Below are 18,015 nucleotides of genomic sequence, written 5' to 3'. Positions count from 1 at the left end.
CTGTGACTTGGTGCTTGAACATGACATGGCAACACTTTATCACAGTGTCCACTGTCAGTGTAACTTTAAGGGGGACAAGCTGTGTCATGTCAAGCACGTTTAGAAAGTTACAAAGTCAACTTACCACAACTACCCCTAGTACTTAATAGAAGGTTAATTGCCAGCATATTACAGGGCAATTCCATGGATTATTATGCATAAGGCCTTTTGTGGGAAGACTGCCCTTTGATTGATCATACGTACAGCATAAAAAGTATGTTGCTTTACAGTCGAAAATTAAGAAACACTTCGACATTCGTCTGAAGTGTTCGACGCCCAGCCTTGTCGACTTCATTCCTCACTCATCCTACAACAAGCATGGCTAATAAAACGCAAAGACACTCACTGACGAGTGAGCATTATTAGGTGCAGAATTACAGCACCATCGCCACGACGCAAACAGGCGCACATGAGATGGAAGTCTGACCCGCTTGCAATGTAATAGACCTGGAGTGTGACATCACAGACAGGCAAAAGTATGTTCCGCTGGGTTTATTTCATTATTGGCTGACTCTCCTCATTAGGGAGGGGGCGCACGAGCGTCGGTTTTGATAAAGCAAGGCAATTTCAGGAGCTGCTATAGTGCCAAATTACAGTTGTACATCATGCTGGTCTCTCTCTCGCTCTCTCTTGTTGTGCTTGTGTGTGATGTTAACATTTGATTTGCATGGTGGCCAACACTATGAGGCTGAGAGAGAGACGGAGAGAGAGAGAGAGGGAGAGAGAGAGGACACGTTAGTGACTAGTGAGGAGGATTAAAATGCAGACTCTAGCGCCATCTAGAGGCGGAATGACAAAATGACATGGATGCTGTAATATGAATGTAATTACAGCATCCATGTATATGTGTACAATACAGTAACTACAACGTTATGGCCATTTCACGTCCATGTAACACCATTCAATATTCATATTTGACACTGAAAGTTAATCATACATGCTAGAGAGGACTATTTTGGTTTGCTTCTATATGACCAGGCAGGTTGGCAGTAGAGACAAAAATATTGACTTAAACTCCCCCCTAGTAAGCAATACTCATGACTATTATATAGTAGCTAGTAGTAGGCTAGAGAAATTAAAACCAGAAAAGTGTTGTATTTTCAAAAATACAAAGACTCATCAACAGTGATTAGGTTGAGGCCGTATACTATGATTATTTTATTAATGATTTCAGCACTTCATATTTCACATTCCTTGGCATGGTTACGCATACTTTTATATGCATTATTTATCTCAAATGAGTGCCTGTTTAAGTAACCATCATAGCAACTCAGCGTGGTTGGAGGACAGCTTAAAGAACCGTGGGGAGGCCATTGTGAGGATTAATGCAGGATTTTTATAAGAAATTAGGATCTTAATGAAGTGGATAAAGAAGCTGTCAGTGTTTTATTGCGTCTAGATTGTGTGGAAGTGGTGTTTAGCTGCTTCGCCTCCTCCCCACATAATGGCTGGTGACAGTGGCTCTGAGGCTTATTTTACTTAACTGGTGAATAACTTGCATGGCGGAGCAATTTTGCTTGGTGTTTTTTATACACTAAACCGGTGGGGGATTATTTTTTTGGCCACCATGTTATTTTTGTGCTGGGCATTAAAAAAAACACATCTTTCTGAGCTCAAGTACAAGCTCCTAAGAAAGCCTACTGTATGGCATTGTGATATGACTATTCTTTGTTATGTTACATGGATAAATATTGTAGTATTGTTTTGTGACTACAGGTGAGCTATTTATCAAAATAAATCCCTGCATGCTACATATTCTTCAGTAACATTTTAAAATGGACTTTGCAAGAAACAAGCAATAATATATATTTGTTGACAAGACCCAATGGATAATGTAGGCACACCCAAATAACAAAATCACATATATCCGGTTCCTTACCCTGAAAGGAGTCAGACAGATTTTAATCTACACTTTGGTTTTGTGTATCTGTGCACTATCACTACGGAACAAAATACAGTCTGTGATTTTGTAATTCGGGTGAACTATCCATTTAAATCATAAGTGCAGCTAACATTTGATACAGAAAAAGTCACAACTTTTCTAAACGCACTCTGACATTGATGGATCAACTGTATGTTTTCAACAGTTGTAGGTAATGCAGTTTTCTTATACATGCCCAAATTATAGACACCAAGGGGCGGTTCTCAGACACAGATATAACTAGTCCTGGATTGAATCACACAGTCAATATAAAATCCCTATTAAAGATGCTTTTCAGTCTAGGATTAGGCTTAATTCATGTCCGGAAAAGTGGGCCCAAATTCTCTCAGATCTATCTCCACAAGTGTGCAGGGGCTATGAGCTCTGGGCTAATTGGAATAGGCCTACTTGGGCAGTTATCATGAGGTGTGAAAACAAGCGCAATGAGTTGGCACCATCTAGCGTTTGTTTTCAGGTTTGCTTGCTATAGTGAAGTTCACAGTGTTCATGCTTTCAAATTATAGAAATCGTCACTGATACAATGCCCGTGCGAAATTCGCGAGGAATTTGAAAGTGGACATGGGAAGTTTGTGAGCTCCTCGGTACTCTATAAGTGGGTAATAACATTGTTATAACTATGGTAATTACCAGCAATTACCGCTAGTTACCAGTAACAGGATAGACAAGTAAGTTCAACTGTAGTTTCCATGTAATTATTTTGTATCAAAGATGCTTGAACAGAGAAATAGCTAATACAAGCATTTTGTAATATGTAGGCATAAAGTGTTCTTCTCTGATTAAATAGCGTTTGGTTCATGTAACTGTTTCTCAATTATTGAAAAAAATGGAAATATATAAATTAACTTAAGATACAAGAGCTGTCTAACCCTAACCCGCTAAACGCTAGCTTTCGGGTTAATATGTCTGCAAAGGACATAGTATCCTAGACAAAACACTAGTCAATCGGTAATGACAGCACGAATGACAACATTGTTTTCCATGTGCAAGTGTTTATTTTCATGTGAATGATAAAACAGAACAGAGCAGAACTGACGACAGCCCAGCATGGGGTTGAAACACAGGTGACACTGAATTACCACAGAGGCCCACATGTCCTGATAATCAAATGAACAAAACAAAAGAGTCAAAGAAAAACTCCTTTCTTGCAGTCAGCATGGCAAAAAAATAATGCAGTTTGGTCGTATTTTATTCCAGGTTTCATTTTCTGAGTTAGTTGTCTCTCGTTCCCACAGTAAAATACAATGAACGACGTTATGTTGAGAACAGGAGCACTTGACGACACATTGTTGCATACATGCTTGGAATGGGTTTTCATACTGAATTCTGCTGTTTTGTGTTGTTGTGGATTCCTGTGGTTATATTGAGTCATACTCCTCTAGTGGACAGCTCAGGTAAGTCAACTTACACTTTGGGCAGGGACAGGTTATGTTTCACCACCACCATCCCCACCGTCATCATCATCATCATCATCATATGACATCACGTCTGCTACATTGACGCCACCCAACCGGAATGTAGATTCCATCAGAGCCCAATCCTAATGGCCTCTCGCTCCACCTGCGCAGCAAAGGGCAGGCAGACGAATGCTCAAAGATGTTGTGATGTTGTGTGGATTGAACATAAGACAACACGGGTGTGCTCTGGCAGCTAAAAGGCATTTAGTCGATCAAGAGGTCACTACAAAGACTTCCGTGCTGTGCAAGAATCCGTTTGTGTCTGATTATTTGGCTACTCTTTTAACCAAAAATCTGTGCTTTTTCCCCCCCCGAACATTATCATTTGAAGAAAGCAGAGGCAGACTGGCAGTAGACTTAACTAATATCATCTATTAGTGTGACAGACTCCAGATTTACTTTATGTGAAGTCATTGCAGCCTTGTGTTCCACAGTGAGTGAAGAGGATACATGGTAGGTAAGTCATCATTGTACGTGTTATCAAAAGTGTCACTGATCACAGTGCTGGCGTAATGTTTATTGTCCCCAGCGCTCCAACATGGCATAGCATAGGGTATGACATCATAACATCTTTGAGCATTGAGACTACACCGGCATATTGACATTTGACACAGTCTTAAATCCAGAATCACAACCAATCCTCTTTCCAACACACACGCACGCACGCGCACACACACAAAGCAGACATTACAATCCCTTTACAATCAATTGAGGAACCCCTTTTTTTTTTTTTTTTTTTTCTCTTCAGAAGTGAAACCATAAGCAAGGTATCGGGCAGCAAACAGTGGTGAGAGAAAGCTTGTATAAGGCAAGCTCAATCTAAATAAGGCCTTCTTTGAAAAGTGTTACTTATGTGTGTGTTTTGGCTAGACCAAGCATTTTCTTAAACCAATGTCGTCAACTGCACGGGGGGGTTACATAACTATACTGATCCCCCATACAGACATCGCAGCTTCTCCTTATCGAGGGGTTACATCATCAATGTTTTTATTTTTCATAAAGTACTTCACATAGATGGACCAGCAGCAAGTAAGGACAGCGATCGGCAAGCTTCCCTCTGGGCTCCTGGGCTGCAGCACGTGAGGCCTTCTCACTGAAAGATCCCAAATGCCTTGACACTCTCTTTCGCTTGCGAATACAATTCCTCTTACGCTTTCGTTTCGTTGGTTTTCCTCTCATGGCGAACGGTGCGTTTAATGCTTTGCATTCACACGAAACAAATGTCTCTGCTTAGTTTCCCTTCCATCCTAGCTTTCAAAGCTCCCGTCCATATCCTCTGAGCTTCGGTTCAGTCCAAAACACTTATTTTAGCTCTAGTCCGCTCTCTGTGCTTTTGGGATCTGGGAGCGAGGGATATGATTGATCGGCGTACCAATCCATTAGTCTCTCTCCACAGGCTCCTTCACCCTCTCTTTCCAGCCTTTCCTGTTTTCTCTCTCCCTCTCTCTCTCTCTCTCTCTCTCTCTCTCTCCCTCCCTCCCTCTCTCTCCTTTTCTCTCTCTCTCTCTCTCTCTCCCTTTCTCTCTCTCTCTCTCTGTGTTTAGACGGTGTTCCGGGGTGTGCCGTTGAGTGTCACAGCCTTGGTGCAGGGCGTGCCGGCTGGCTGCATGCCAGTCCACGGGGTTGAGACGCCCACCTCGAACACCTCGTGGATGGCCTTCCGGAAGCAGTGGAAGTTGTAGTCTATCAAGCCTGGGGGGAAGGACACACATGTTGATCTATGAGACTCTGGGCATTCAAATAACCCCCAGTCAGTCATGCTAAATTCAGAAATACCAAGTAAAAGGAACAGTTTAAAACAGAATGAAAAAAGATTGTCCATTGGTCATAAAGATTGCCTTCATCAGTATGATTTCACAAGCTAAAACTGGGTGTACACTGCAATCAGTAATTTCAATGCAAGTAGGCAACATCAGCAGACATGAGGGATTTGACCGTTGGGCAACAGGACCAGAATAAGAAGCTCTATTTTATGCACATTTTTTAGGCGACTTCTGCGGTGTACCAATCAGTGGAAAGAATCTCAAGCTGCTGGATTGGTTAACACCCAGTGTGTTGTCCAGAGGAAGACCCCCCCAAACGCCGATTCAACGATGTCAAAATCACTAGCGGTGTGAACTTACAGTAAGAAGGTGCTAATGCTAATAATGCTAATCGTTTTAAGGTGGATCACCTTTGCGCTCAAAGCTCTCTTCTCGAAGGATGCACACCAGCGCCAGGAACTTGGTGACCTCTTTCAGGTAGAGGACTGTGGTGTTGTTGAGCTTGATGATGGCCATGGACTCCTTATCATAGGCACTGCCGCTGCCATCCTCCTTCAAGCTGAAACACCAGACACAAAAACACACAAAAAAGTAGCCAATTATAACACCTGACAGACAAATGAACACAGAGACGATTGCACCAGCACACACAGCAAAAAAAAAAACTTCTTCAAGCATTGTGACTGCCAATGGCCCCTGGTCCTAGCATAGATTTGTTTCTCTTATGATGACTGATGTATAGATGATTCACTTACTTACACAAACGTACTTGTTGTAAGTCTCTTTGGATAAAGGCGTCTGCTACATGTCTAAAATGTAAATGTAGGTAAATGCATCCCTACACTTGCCCAATTGTATATATTTGAGAGGAGCAAGGCACTAGAAGACTCACCCATAGATGCAGGAGACGTCGATGACCACATCGATCATGTCACAGCACAGCTCATAAGACTGCATGTCCACCGGGGAGCTGTCGGTGGCGATGTAGATCTTACTGACCACGTCAAACAGAAAGGCCTTCTCTATCCCTGAATTCTATCAGCAGGGAAACAAAGAGGGAGGAGATGAGGAGGAGAGGGGGGAGGGACAACATCAGTTAGATAATCTACGTTTGGGGTCCGTTAAATTCTAAAGGGACTTTTCAGAAATGTTTCAGAGCCATCCTTCAGGCAATGTCAACAGCAGTGGTTTCGAAATAAATTATTGAGTCCCAAAGTTAAAAACCGACACAGCTTCATCCAAAAAGCCATTTTTTATTTACGAATGCAAAGTCATGACGGCATAGCGCAAACGTATTTTGACCAGGATGTAAAAAACCCTGAGGCCTTGAATGGAGCTATTATACAACATCCATGAAAGAAGGGCATGAGAAAAACTCAGCAAGGCAGGCCAATGACTCAGATCGTACCGTTTGTCACACACCAAGTCACGCCATCTAAACAACTCAATTGAAAGAAAGAAATGCAAAAAATGCTCGTAAACAATATATGGAGAAAATACATAGCAAGAGAATGTGGTACTTACAGATATAAAGATGTTTAAAAGGTTCTCTAACGTCGGCAGCTGGGGGATAAGCTTCTGGACCACTTTACTGAAGGCCTCAAATATCGAGTGGTCGTAGATACTCGTCAAATAGAAGCTGCACAAGATCAGAGAAAAGGAAGTCACTGTAGCGAGATTTGTGCACAGTTGAGACCGATATCTCAGTTCATCTTGCTCTGTAACAGATCTTGTAAGACAAGACAGGATCACCTGACAAGCAATTCGTTTATGGAGCATAAGCTATAGTGAAAGCATTTCTCAATTTATTACACACATACACACGCACACATGCACACACACGCACGCACACACACGCACTGAAACCAAACACATTTGATTGCAATGGATGAGGCAACATTTAAGAAAGTCTAACTGATAGAGGCTAAAGTTGCGAGACCAATATGAACCAAAGAGAGGCCAACAGAACTGCCTGACTACATACTTGGCAAAGAGATGTCCATGCGGTGCACAGAACACAGCAACACATCACAACTCCATATGGCCTCTCTACCGCCGTTACTATAAATCCAGGATTGATCAACCTGTCTGGTGTGTATACACAGCAATCTCACCTGACCTTCCATAAAACACAAACCGGAGGGAACAACAAACGCTGTCTACACACCCTACAGAAAACCTGCAGTTCTGAGCCTAAAACCAGTTTTGCGGTACTGTATTTAGCCCAAAACCCTGCGTCTGTTAATAAAACAACCCATGATTCAGGCTCATTACTGGCTTTATGCCATTGATGTATTTAGGATACATCTGAATATTTAATTAGAGCACATAACATTAATCCAACTCAAACTGTCACATAACAGCACGAGTTATTAATCTACAGTCTTTAGAAGAAAGGAAGAAAGACAAGAAAGCCATATGACTATGTATCAGCATACATCCGCCTATTCTATAGCCCACATCTGATCCGACTGATCCATTTTACATTTTTACATTCATGGCATTTAGAAGACGCCTTCGGTCTTTAGGAGGGACTGTTAAGATGTAGCTTGAAGAGATGGGTTTTCAATCCACGGGTTTTCAATCTATGACGAGCCTTGTCTTGACCGCTTACCATCGTGCTTCTTCATTAAGAGGCCTTGGTGGAATCTGACAGTAATGCTATGAGTATGCAAAGCATGCAGCGGAGGTACACAAACAAACTCTGTCTAGAACAGCAGCTCGGCTTAAGGCACATAAGTGTCCTTAGTAGCTGTGATTAATGTAATTAGCGTGCTCTCACAGACAAGTAAGTGTTAGATCAAAACATGGCCTCTGCTTTCTCCCCAATATCGACCTGGAAAGCAGCAAATATTTTTCATCCATTTGTTGTGTAATGGCAGTCATTTCTGGGAATCCAATCCTTCCGAGGCCAATGAAGTGACGTACAAGGCTTGTGTTCGAGCAGCTGACCACTGTCGCATGAAACAGCTTGAAAATATCCTCATGGTACCAATATCAAAAGAAGCTGCTGGCTGTGGGCTGCTTAAGTCAGATCAGTCCCAGACAAGGCATATCAAAATGAAAAAAGGTGGCATAGATACTGTAGCGATGCTAACCGCTCAGCAACAGAAACGTGGTATGTAGCCAAGAGGATAGCGTAGCAACTTTTTCCTTAGCTAGTGTTTTATCAGGGATACTGTACACTGAGGTTAGGGTTAGGGTTAGGGTTAGGGTTAGTTAGGTTAGGGTTAGGGTTAGTTAGGGTTAGGGTTAGTTAGGTTAGGGTTAGACTGAGGGTCAGTCAGGAGACAAACCTGAGGTGAAGTTTCTCTAGGCTGGCATCTGCCAGGTCATCATTGGCTCTCTGGTGAATGTCCCTCTGGGTCTCTATCTTGTGGTCGTCAGAGAGGCCGTCCACTTTGTGGATGAACACCTCAAAGTTGATTTCCGGGTTGACTCTGTAGGCTCGCGATACAGTGAGGTGGAGCCTGCCCAAGGCTTCCACATAGTCATCCTGTACAGGAAAAGACATGTTTCACATTCATTCTATTCCACTTCAAAGCGTCTATTCGCCACGCCACCCGTGTGAGCCAAACCCATATGCTTGTGCTAATTGGGTTATAGGCTAGTGTTGGGGGAATGAGACAGAATTACAGGAGGTTTAGGCTACTTTTGAGATTAAATAAATCAAACATTTCAACATAAACCTATAATACTGCAAAAGAGAAAAACCTCCAAGACTATGTGTAAACACATTGGATTTATGTTGAGCAAGCCTGACTACAGTACATATTGCAAATCCTACCTCTGCACCGAAAGATACTGAGCCCTAGTGAGATATGGAATGTCTCAATCATATACAAACATGTCTCAATTAAACTAAGCAGGAAAACCAAGACAAACTGCCTAGCGATAGGATCATTTGAAAAACAAAAATGCAGTGTTTCCCTAGTTACGCCGAAAAGACAACTGAGACAGGGTTAAGAGACGACAATACCTGCCCTGTGAAACTAGGTATGAGGAAACTCTGCTGCTCTGTTGTCTTTCACAACAAGATAAACAAGTAGGCCTAGTGCCAGGAACCCTTTTCGAAGATTGTGGCAATTACAACAAATTGAATTGGTGTTGCATCTTAGATTGCTTAAGGCCTCCCTTGATCAGATTAACTTTGATTTAGATACCGGTTCAGATTACTGCAGTTCCAACATTTAGGATTTAACGTGCAAATTATTGGGATGGCAATCTGTGACATTTAATTTTGGGCAGTGGGCTGTCTTCAGCAGTAGGCCTTGTACAATATCAGCAGACTTATGTTCAGAGTAAGACTAAATAGACTATTTATGTTCCAATTCATTTAAAAAGATTGACTTAAGATACATTTTAAGAATACATAATTCTGTTTCAGTATAGTCTAAACAGTATCCCCCCCCCCCCCCCCCCCCCATCATAACAGATATCAACATAGTGTATATCAGTGAAGTTTCTTCATCTTGAGTTCTTTTCATACAAGGCTGAATTCACTCTGTCCATGTTTCACCTGTGCATCAATGACGAATATCAAGGCTCCCGTCCCCCTGAAGATCATCTCATAGTCGAAGGTGGGGTCAAAGAAGTCCACCTGACCTGGGAAGTCCCAGATCTGGAAGTTGACGAAGGAGCTGCTGGAGATGTCATCCTTGTAGATCTTGTTGGTGCTCTCCAGGAACAAAGTCTCGTTGGGAGACATTTTGTGGAACACCACCTGGAAAGGGCCCATTAACATAGTAGTGTTAAAAGAAGGAGGAGTGAGGGAACCACAACATGTTTCTCAAAATAGCAGAGAGCCTTCATTTTGTGTTTGAGCCTCAGTCAAGTCACTGACTGGGGTCACCACTACTGGACCAAAAAGCCAAATCACATGTTTATGAGCCAGTGAGAGGCTTAAGGGAGGAACTTAATCTGTGACTCAAATGTTGCCGTGGCCATGGATTTCTGCTTCTTTTACAATGTATAGCGCAAACCAATAGTCTTACTTCAAGGTAGCAAAATGTTTTGAGTTCAACAGCAGTTTGGTTTTTTTTTTACACAGGCAATGTTGTTTATCTTCTTCAGAACCAGGATGTCCTTGTATGTTCATATTCATGACTGTTCCCTTCCTGTATCAAAAGTGGGAATGCATTTTCCACTCTGCAGTTTAACACGAACACTAAAATGTCTGCATCAAAACAACCGCATCTTATGATAAATTATTTAGCTACATGGTACAGTCTAAACGTGGCAGGCAAGGACAGGAAATTATGAATAAAGATCTTTGGGCATTCTAGATCCAGCAGAACCAGAGTTCTGGACAGAGGATGTCAGCACCGACATGCAGTGAAAGGTGTGTCTGCATCTTGTGTCATGTGAGGCTATGTGAGGCTAAGCCAAACCAATACTGAACTGTCCAGCCGGAGTGCTCCCATTCAAGCATCTAAATGCCACACCTGCCATCATAAGCACTTCTTTCTAAAGGAAGATGGATTATTTGACAACCAAAAATATAGCATGGGGAACCTTTTGATGATCAAAAGAATGCTCTCTAGCTAGCTTTGGAAGGGCAAGGGGGGTATTCTAGAACGTCAATAGACCGACGGTCACGTGCCTTATGTCCAGGTGATCACCACGCACATACACTTCACTGACACATGGGTTCCGGGTGATTGATTCATGTCGGCAAGCAAAATGATGTGTTGTGGTGACAGTCCCATTGATGCATTTTGAAAGGGTTGAGTTTTGCTCATATCAATCACTGGATAGCTAACGTCCCTTGCAACTGTCTTGGGACGCTGTTTTGACTGAGTGCTAGCTGGCTGCTAACTAAGTGATTGGCTGGTTGTGGCCTCTGCAGCATGTTACTCTAGATGACAACTAACTAATCTTAGACATGTAGCTAATAGTGAGGTCTGACGTTGAAAGATGGTGTTACTAAATTAACCTTGAGAATGTTGAGAAGTTATGTGGCAATAGCTCACACTCAGCAGCTGATACAGTGTTGCCGATTGAGGCAAAGAGGCGTTATGTAAAGACCAGCTAGCTCCAGTGTGTTACGTACTAGTCAGATGATGTCCGCCGAACATCTCTTCCTACCTTCTGTATTGACGATTTGCCACTTCTTCGCAAACCCATCAATAGAATTCTCGGTTTACTGTCGGAGGGTGCTGGACTGTCCTCGATATCGGCCTCCTCCTCTCCATAACCAAAATCTTTGGGAAACGAGTCCGCTACCCCGTAGCTGTCTGGCAGCGGTTCCACCTCGTACTGAATCGACATTTTGACCCGACGACGCTCGCTTCCCCAATCCCCCCCACCCTTTAAGTTTTACACAGACCTGCTTTTATCGACATCCACCGATATAATGTAAAGTACAGTTTAAATGCATCTATGCCCATGTAATTACTTGCAAATTCAGAGTGTGTTCTAATATTATCTCTTCTCCTTTAAATCCTCGGCTCCCCTGTGTTTCCCTTCCAGCGAAAAACTTGCTATTGAACCCACCTCCGAATCTAATTGGACGTTGTACATACGATGCGAATAATCATTTGCCCACCAAGATGTCACTCTTTCGGAGCTGGGTGGTTCCTCCCGTGTCAGATGTTTTGCTGTCACCTGACTCTATGGACTAGTGCACAGGCTTGTTTTGTGACCTTTCACCTGGAGTTAGGATTTGTATTTTAATTCAATCATTTGTGATTGTGATGTGAGAGTAAATTACAATGAATGGCAGTTCAGCCTTTTGGGGGCTAGCATGATTGTCAAGTCCCTTTGCCGATGAAGTTTTGTTGAAAAGATTTCATATTATTATTTAGATAAGGCAATCAAATTAATTATGTTCCAGTTTGAGTATTCATCAGCAATATTCAATCACCACATGAACAATCATTTTGGGGTATTTACATTATTACCAGGAGATGGCGTAAAAGACCGCCTGTAGACTTTCACAAATTATCAGCGAGTGCTCAATCTGCGCATGCTCTTAGCACGAGCGTGCCTGTGTGTTGACTGCTGTCAGGGAAGTTGTGTCGGCAAACGTTTAAGATATTGTCAGTTATCTACTGTGAGCTAGATTTAGTTAACTTATTGCCATGGCACACTACAGAGTAAGTGGAAAACGTACTAAATATATGTTTAATAGTTGTGTGTTACAATTTATTATGACAAAAAGCACATACCTACGGCTAATTTAGCCTTTCAAACTTTGTTAGCTACATAGCTAGTTAGCAGGTCCACCTGGTTTGTCTTTGCGTACTAGTAGCTAATGTCGAAGTGCCCATTCAAATTATTGAGTATTTGACTGTGCCCTCAGGCTTCAGAGTCCAAACGTGAGCAGTTTCGAAGATACCTGGAGAAGGCTGGTGTGATTGATAGTCTTACCAGTGGTAGGTATTTTGTGAAATGTTCATCCTGAAATCAGTTGTGTATCCTCATGCCATGGTGATGATGCGAAGTACTGCAGCCAGCTGTATGAAATTCGTGTTAACTCGATGTGACTTTTATCCTCCACAGTGCTGGTGGCATTGTATGAAGAGACGGAGAAGCCCAACAATGCACTTGAGTATCCTTAACAAAATATGTTGCTAAATTTCCCACATACTGGAGACTTTTCCTGAGAAAGTCATCAAATGTCTGTAGGCTATAACCTTGAGCACCACTTCTCCAAAATTGCTGCCTGTGTGTGTCCCCCTGAAGATTTCTAAAAGTTCAAGGACCGCATCTGATCCTCATCGAAGAAAGATATGTCCGAAATATGTGTTGATAAGATATGATTCAGAATTAGTGATGGAAAGTTCAGGGCCCCCTCCTGGCTTCTTCTGACATGTCAGTCATGACTTCTCGATTACCGGTTTGTCATAGCGTCTTGTAGGCGAGTTCAGAGTGACAACCTGAGTATGTTACCCAAATTCTACAATTAAATTATGTTGTCAGTAACTAATAACTATTCATGCATGTGAATTCCTAATATAAAAGTATTTTTTTCTAATTAAATGATGTGCAGCGGTTCAAAAACGATTCATCCTTTCACAAACAGCTCATCAACTTTGGTATAAGGTGTAAAAACATAGCCTATGTTGAGTCCACTATACTGCCACTCCCCGAATGACTTGGTTCACCTGAATCTGTGGCTGTGGGCTGTGCTTGCACTGCATTTACAGCAAGAAGAAAATAAACAATTCACTCAAATCTCTTAAAATAGTGGTTTAAAAAGAATGATTCATTCGCAAACTGCACATCACTATTGAGAATGAGATCCATAGTTAGAAATAATACCAGTAACTCAGTAACATATCCCTGGAACTTATAATATCCAATTCACCTTTTATTATGACTTTCTTCTAAATTACTTACAATGGGTATACAGATTTCATTGTGTGTAGAAACTATGAATTGTTATCATGTTATTACCACTTTATTCTGTGCTGTAATAGGTGTTACGCAATAGTTATGTTAATATTTTATCTTATGTTACCACCATGCAAGGTAGTTTCTTTAACAAGGTCCAGTTTTGTTAAACAGCACTTGGGTGTGGCTGGACAGGAGTGTGCAGACACAGAGGCACTTCAACAGGAGCTGAGTGAGATGAGGCAGAGGTGTGAGCTTCTGGCAGAGGAGAACAAAGAACTCAAAAACAGGGTACCTATGATTTTCTTTTTTTTTTAAATTCAGGTAATAAACGATATCATGTAGTGCTTAAACTCCATCTGACAAATGAATTCCCTTTCTACCCATTCCCTTAGCTTCAACACTATGAGCCTACACAGGAAGATGGAGCTGCTGAATAAATGGTGCCATGGCATGACTGTCACAAAAAATAACCTCAATCATTTAGAATTTTTATAGTAGAGCAGCACCAACAACTGAGCGCAAGGGATTGTATTTACCTCTGTTATTTTTTTTATTTTTATTTTATACTATGTTTCTTAAGATTTAACTTATTTTGTATATTTAATATATTCAAATACAAGTGTTTTTCCCTAATTGTGTATTTGTATTATTTCTTGAGCATTGCAAGTACCTGTCTATGATTCTTCTCATTACACCTATTGCCTGTTTGAAGCGGTTCAGTCCCAGTAGCCTTTCCTCGATGTGTTGCATCTGCTCTCCTCGCTTTCTTCTCAAACATCATTGCAGGACGATATCTAAAGGGAGGAACCTCGGACTATTGGGACGCACCAAGCAATTTGACATTGGCTGTGTTAAGTGGATCATTTCAGGATCCATCCCTGGAACTTGTATAGTTATAGCCCTGCTGTCACACATTCAGTCATTGATTGTGCTCATAGTCATTGATTGTGCCCATACTATCAACATGCATCATTGTACTCATAAGAAATGTTGCTTCTGATGTTCAAAGTTTGAAACAGCTTTATTTTACAAAACACTTACATTTGGAAAAAAAAAAGATTGTCATTACACAAATACCTAATGTACATCCCAATGATTGTTTCTTGTAATCTCAACACATCTTTTCATTGATCAGTGTCTATACAATGATCTTTCAAATAAATTAAAGCAAAATGTTACAGAAATCTTTGAAATTGTTTAATTACTGTGTGAGATCAGAGCTTCCGATGCTCTTTCCCAGTGTAGTGTCTCCCTCTCAGTAAGGGGCTGGTCAATATTATCAACAATGGCAGTTCCCACACCCAATGTCTGACCTTATGCTTCACAAAGTGGAATGAGGCTTTGAAGTTGTGGTAAATCCTTAAATATAACTATGATGTAGAGTAAGAAAATGCTAATTTAAACAATATAGCCCTAGTGCACCGGTTGCTGAGGAGGGACAATGCAAATAAGGCCTCACACCTAACATTTAGATCTGCAAGTCTGTGGGAGCTCGCCTGCTGCTTCCGTTGCTACCCATCGATGGTGGACGGATGGGGGCGGCTGTTCTTGGGCTATGCCGCGACCCTGAACTGGAGTCTTCCAGTGATTCCAGTGTGCTTGAACGTCTGAGGTCCAATTTGGATGCACCCTCTGTCCCACTTGCTGGGTACCCACTACAGGACTTGGCACCCCCATAGGAATCTGTGTCAGAGCTCTTGCCCTCCATCACAGTGGAACAGTTCGATGGAGCGTTGACCCTCCATGTTTTCCTCCCCGCGCCTATCATCAGTGTTGGGCAAGAGGAGGTGTGAGAGGTGTCCCTGTGTCGTCTCGAAGAGTCTGGGCTTCCTCTCTTCTTCTTCTCCTCCTCACTGTGTGGGGGAAGATGTGCGGACTCCTCTGCCTCCTCCTGCTTTGGTGGGGTCACTGAGTCACATGGCGGTGAGCGGGTCTCACTGCTAGTATTATTGGAGTTGCAGTTGTGCTCAGTGGGGCTATGTGCAGTGTCCTTTTGGTCATCCAGGCCCCGCTTAACAGCCAGTTCACCCTGAACAGGGACAAAAGCTGAGGGGTTGATGAGGCAGGGGTAGGTCTGACCGTCCACGGCCCTCTCCATCAGAAGGTTGTAGCCACTGGGTGCGGAGGGGATGGTGGCCTTGCGGCTGTTCGAGGTGTACATCTGATGCATCACAGAGTCTTTCTTAGGCTTGCTGGCATAGTAGTCGTCAAGCTCGTCTCGCAGGTTTGGGTAGTAGTCCATGATGCCCTTTTTGATGTTCTTGTAGCCCAGATGCATGATCTCCAAGATGTTTAGGAAAAGGGAGACTCCAGCGATGCATTGCATGAACATCATGAAAACACTCTTCTCTGTCGGCCGGGAGACGAAGCAGTCCACTGCGTTGGGGCAAGGCTCGCGCTCACACTTGAAAAGAGGGTAAAGCTGGAAGCCATAGAGGATGTACTGGCCTGTCATGAAGCCCACCTCTACGGCGGACCGCGTGACGATGTGTGCCACATAAGTGCGCAGCAGAGACCCCCTCAGGGGAGCCTTGTTGAGCTTGCCCTGGTCCAGCTGTCTCATCTCCCGCTCGATCCTCCTCCTCGCCTCCGCCAGCTCCATGTCCACCATCTCAAGCTCTCGCCTCAGCAAAGCTTTCTTCTTCTGCCGTTCCTTGTCCAGAGCCCGGAGGCGGTAGAGAGCGTGGCCCATGTAAACTAGCGATGGTGAGGAGACAAAGATGACCTGGAGCACCCAGTAGCGGATAAGCGAGATAGGGAAAGCGAGGTCGTAGCAGACGTTTCGGCATCCAGGCTGCTCTGTGTTGCAGATGAAGTCGGCCTGCTCATCGTTCCACACGTCCTCTGCTGCCACACCCAGCACCAGCATGCGGAAGATGAACAGGATGGTGAGCCAGATCTTCCCCACCATAGTAGAGTGGATGTGCACCTCCTCCAATATCCCACCCAGGAAGTTCCAATCACCCATCTTCACGCGGGCATTGTTGTGACTGGCCAAAGGAAGCAGGCAGTAACAGAGAGGGGAAATAATGCGGAGATTGAGAGAAAGAAGTTGTGCTGTGAAGTATGAATGGCTTGAAGTAACTAAATGAAGTACATCACTCATTTAAAGGAGCCACACATGAAATCAGTCTCCCCTGTGCCCACTGGTTGTAATGGCAATTACAATGAGCCGTTTAGTCACACTGGACATTGGTATTAGCTAGCTTCCATCGCGAAATTGGTTATTCAGACCATTGAGATAAGATTCTGACACTAGCACTGTCTTATAGAAAGTCTTACTTGCGAAGACTGTATAGTTGATTCACTTACTTTAGATAAATGTTCTTATTGTGAGTCGCTCTGGATAAGAGCGTCTGCTAAATGACCAAAATGTAAATGTAATGTGACAGGTACTAATATACATTTGCAACGGATAGTTTTGATTTGCCTACTTTCTGTGAAAATGTATGATTTGACGAGTGGCTGCACCGGCCAGAAGAATTCAATACGCTAATAGCACATCAGTGGGGAGCTGTTACTTTTAAACACTATCGCTCCACAATCCCTGCAGATATATCTCTGCAGCCATTATAAGCTGTAGCACAGTGAAAATGTAATGTGTAGCTCCTTTAACTATTCAAATTAAAAATTAAGGTAGATGCATTTTTCTAGGCAATTGTCATATATATATATTCATTCACATAATACATACTTTGGAAAAGATGCACAGTAATATATAACTTAAATTCCACAATATGTCTCCTTGAGCAACTAAAATAATTTGTTATGCTTTAAAACAGCAACGTTAAGTAACACATTTGGGCAAAAACATCACGCCCCCCCCCCATTAAAACTGTAAAGGCTATTACATTCAGAAACATTGATATAAATAATGAATTATTAAATAGAAACATACCTTTAATCAGATATGAAAAGTTATATTGAAGACACGTCATTTGAGTTTACCATGAGTCTTGAATGTCACATATTTGCAAAACAGGTTAAATGTAATTCAAAATAAAAACATTCAAATAACAAAAGCATCTTCATGGCTCTTATTTTCCTGGAGCTCCTTTCAGTAGTCCTATTTTACTAAAATAAAGCCATTCCCCTCCCTCTGTGTCAATTTATAAACAATGAGAGAAATCAATATACGAGTCATTTCCATTTACCTTGCAGCTGGATGGACAGACTGCCTGTGATTTAAATCCCCGCGGGTCATGCAGCCGCGACGAGGCCACCAAAATGTTAAAAAATCGTTGCTGCCCTCCACGTCTATCGCTCCGCATCACCTGAACTCCTGTGACCCGCCTGTTACGAGGGGTTGCCAGCCGAACAGCGGGACACGGCTGGCGGTGCCAGTCTGGTCATCTAGAGAAAGTCAATAACCAGAGCTCCACCAATACACTGTCCAAAAAAAAAACAGCTGACTGAGTGAACTGATTGGAACAGTCATGTACAGGCTGCATGGCTAGAAGAATGTTAGGCCAATGAT

General features: G+C 42.6%; 3 protein-coding genes across 3 annotated transcripts; 1 reads left to right on the top strand and 2 right to left on the bottom strand.

Moving 5' to 3' along the window:
• Positions 1–2,950: 2,950 nt before the first annotated feature.
• On the bottom strand, positions 2,951–11,662 carry rragca (Ras-related GTP binding Ca). Its single transcript, XM_083679509.1, has 7 exons — positions 11,286–11,662; positions 9,718–9,921; positions 8,495–8,694; positions 6,723–6,837; positions 6,091–6,233; positions 5,609–5,757; positions 2,951–5,127 (listed from the first exon to the last, which is right to left on the bottom strand). Exons 1-7 carry the CDS (start codon positions 11,466–11,468, stop codon positions 4,976–4,978), a joined length of 1,146 nt encoding a protein of 381 aa, XP_083535635.1. The 5' UTR covers positions 11,469–11,662; the 3' UTR covers positions 2,951–4,975.
• Positions 11,663–12,185: 523 nt separating this feature from the next.
• On the top strand, positions 12,186–14,171 carry LOC310811545 (c-Myc-binding protein-like). The gene is made up of 5 exons (XM_083679738.1): positions 12,186–12,295; positions 12,502–12,574; positions 12,702–12,750; positions 13,697–13,826; positions 13,931–14,171. Exons 1-5 carry the CDS (start codon positions 12,281–12,283, stop codon positions 13,973–13,975), a joined length of 312 nt encoding a protein of 103 aa, XP_083535864.1. The 5' UTR covers positions 12,186–12,280; the 3' UTR covers positions 13,976–14,171.
• Positions 14,172–15,006: 835 nt separating this feature from the next.
• gja9a (gap junction protein alpha 9a) lies at positions 15,007–17,742 on the bottom strand (the record flags this gene model as incomplete). Its single annotated transcript, XM_083678604.1, has 2 exons — positions 15,007–16,528; positions 17,693–17,742. The coding sequence occupies 2 exons, from the start codon at positions 17,740–17,742 to the stop codon at positions 15,007–15,009; spliced, it is 1,572 nt and encodes a 523-aa protein (XP_083534730.1).
• Positions 17,743–18,015: the final 273 nt, after the last annotated feature.

The sequence above is a fragment of the Argentina silus genome, assembly GCF_951799395.1.
Source record: "Argentina silus genome assembly, chromosome: 10".
In the NCBI taxonomy this organism is placed as follows: domain Eukaryota; kingdom Metazoa; phylum Chordata; class Actinopteri; order Argentiniformes; family Argentinidae; genus Argentina; species Argentina silus.
The sequence above is the reverse complement of the archived record's forward strand: the minus strand, read 5'-3'. Positions and strand labels throughout refer to the sequence as shown.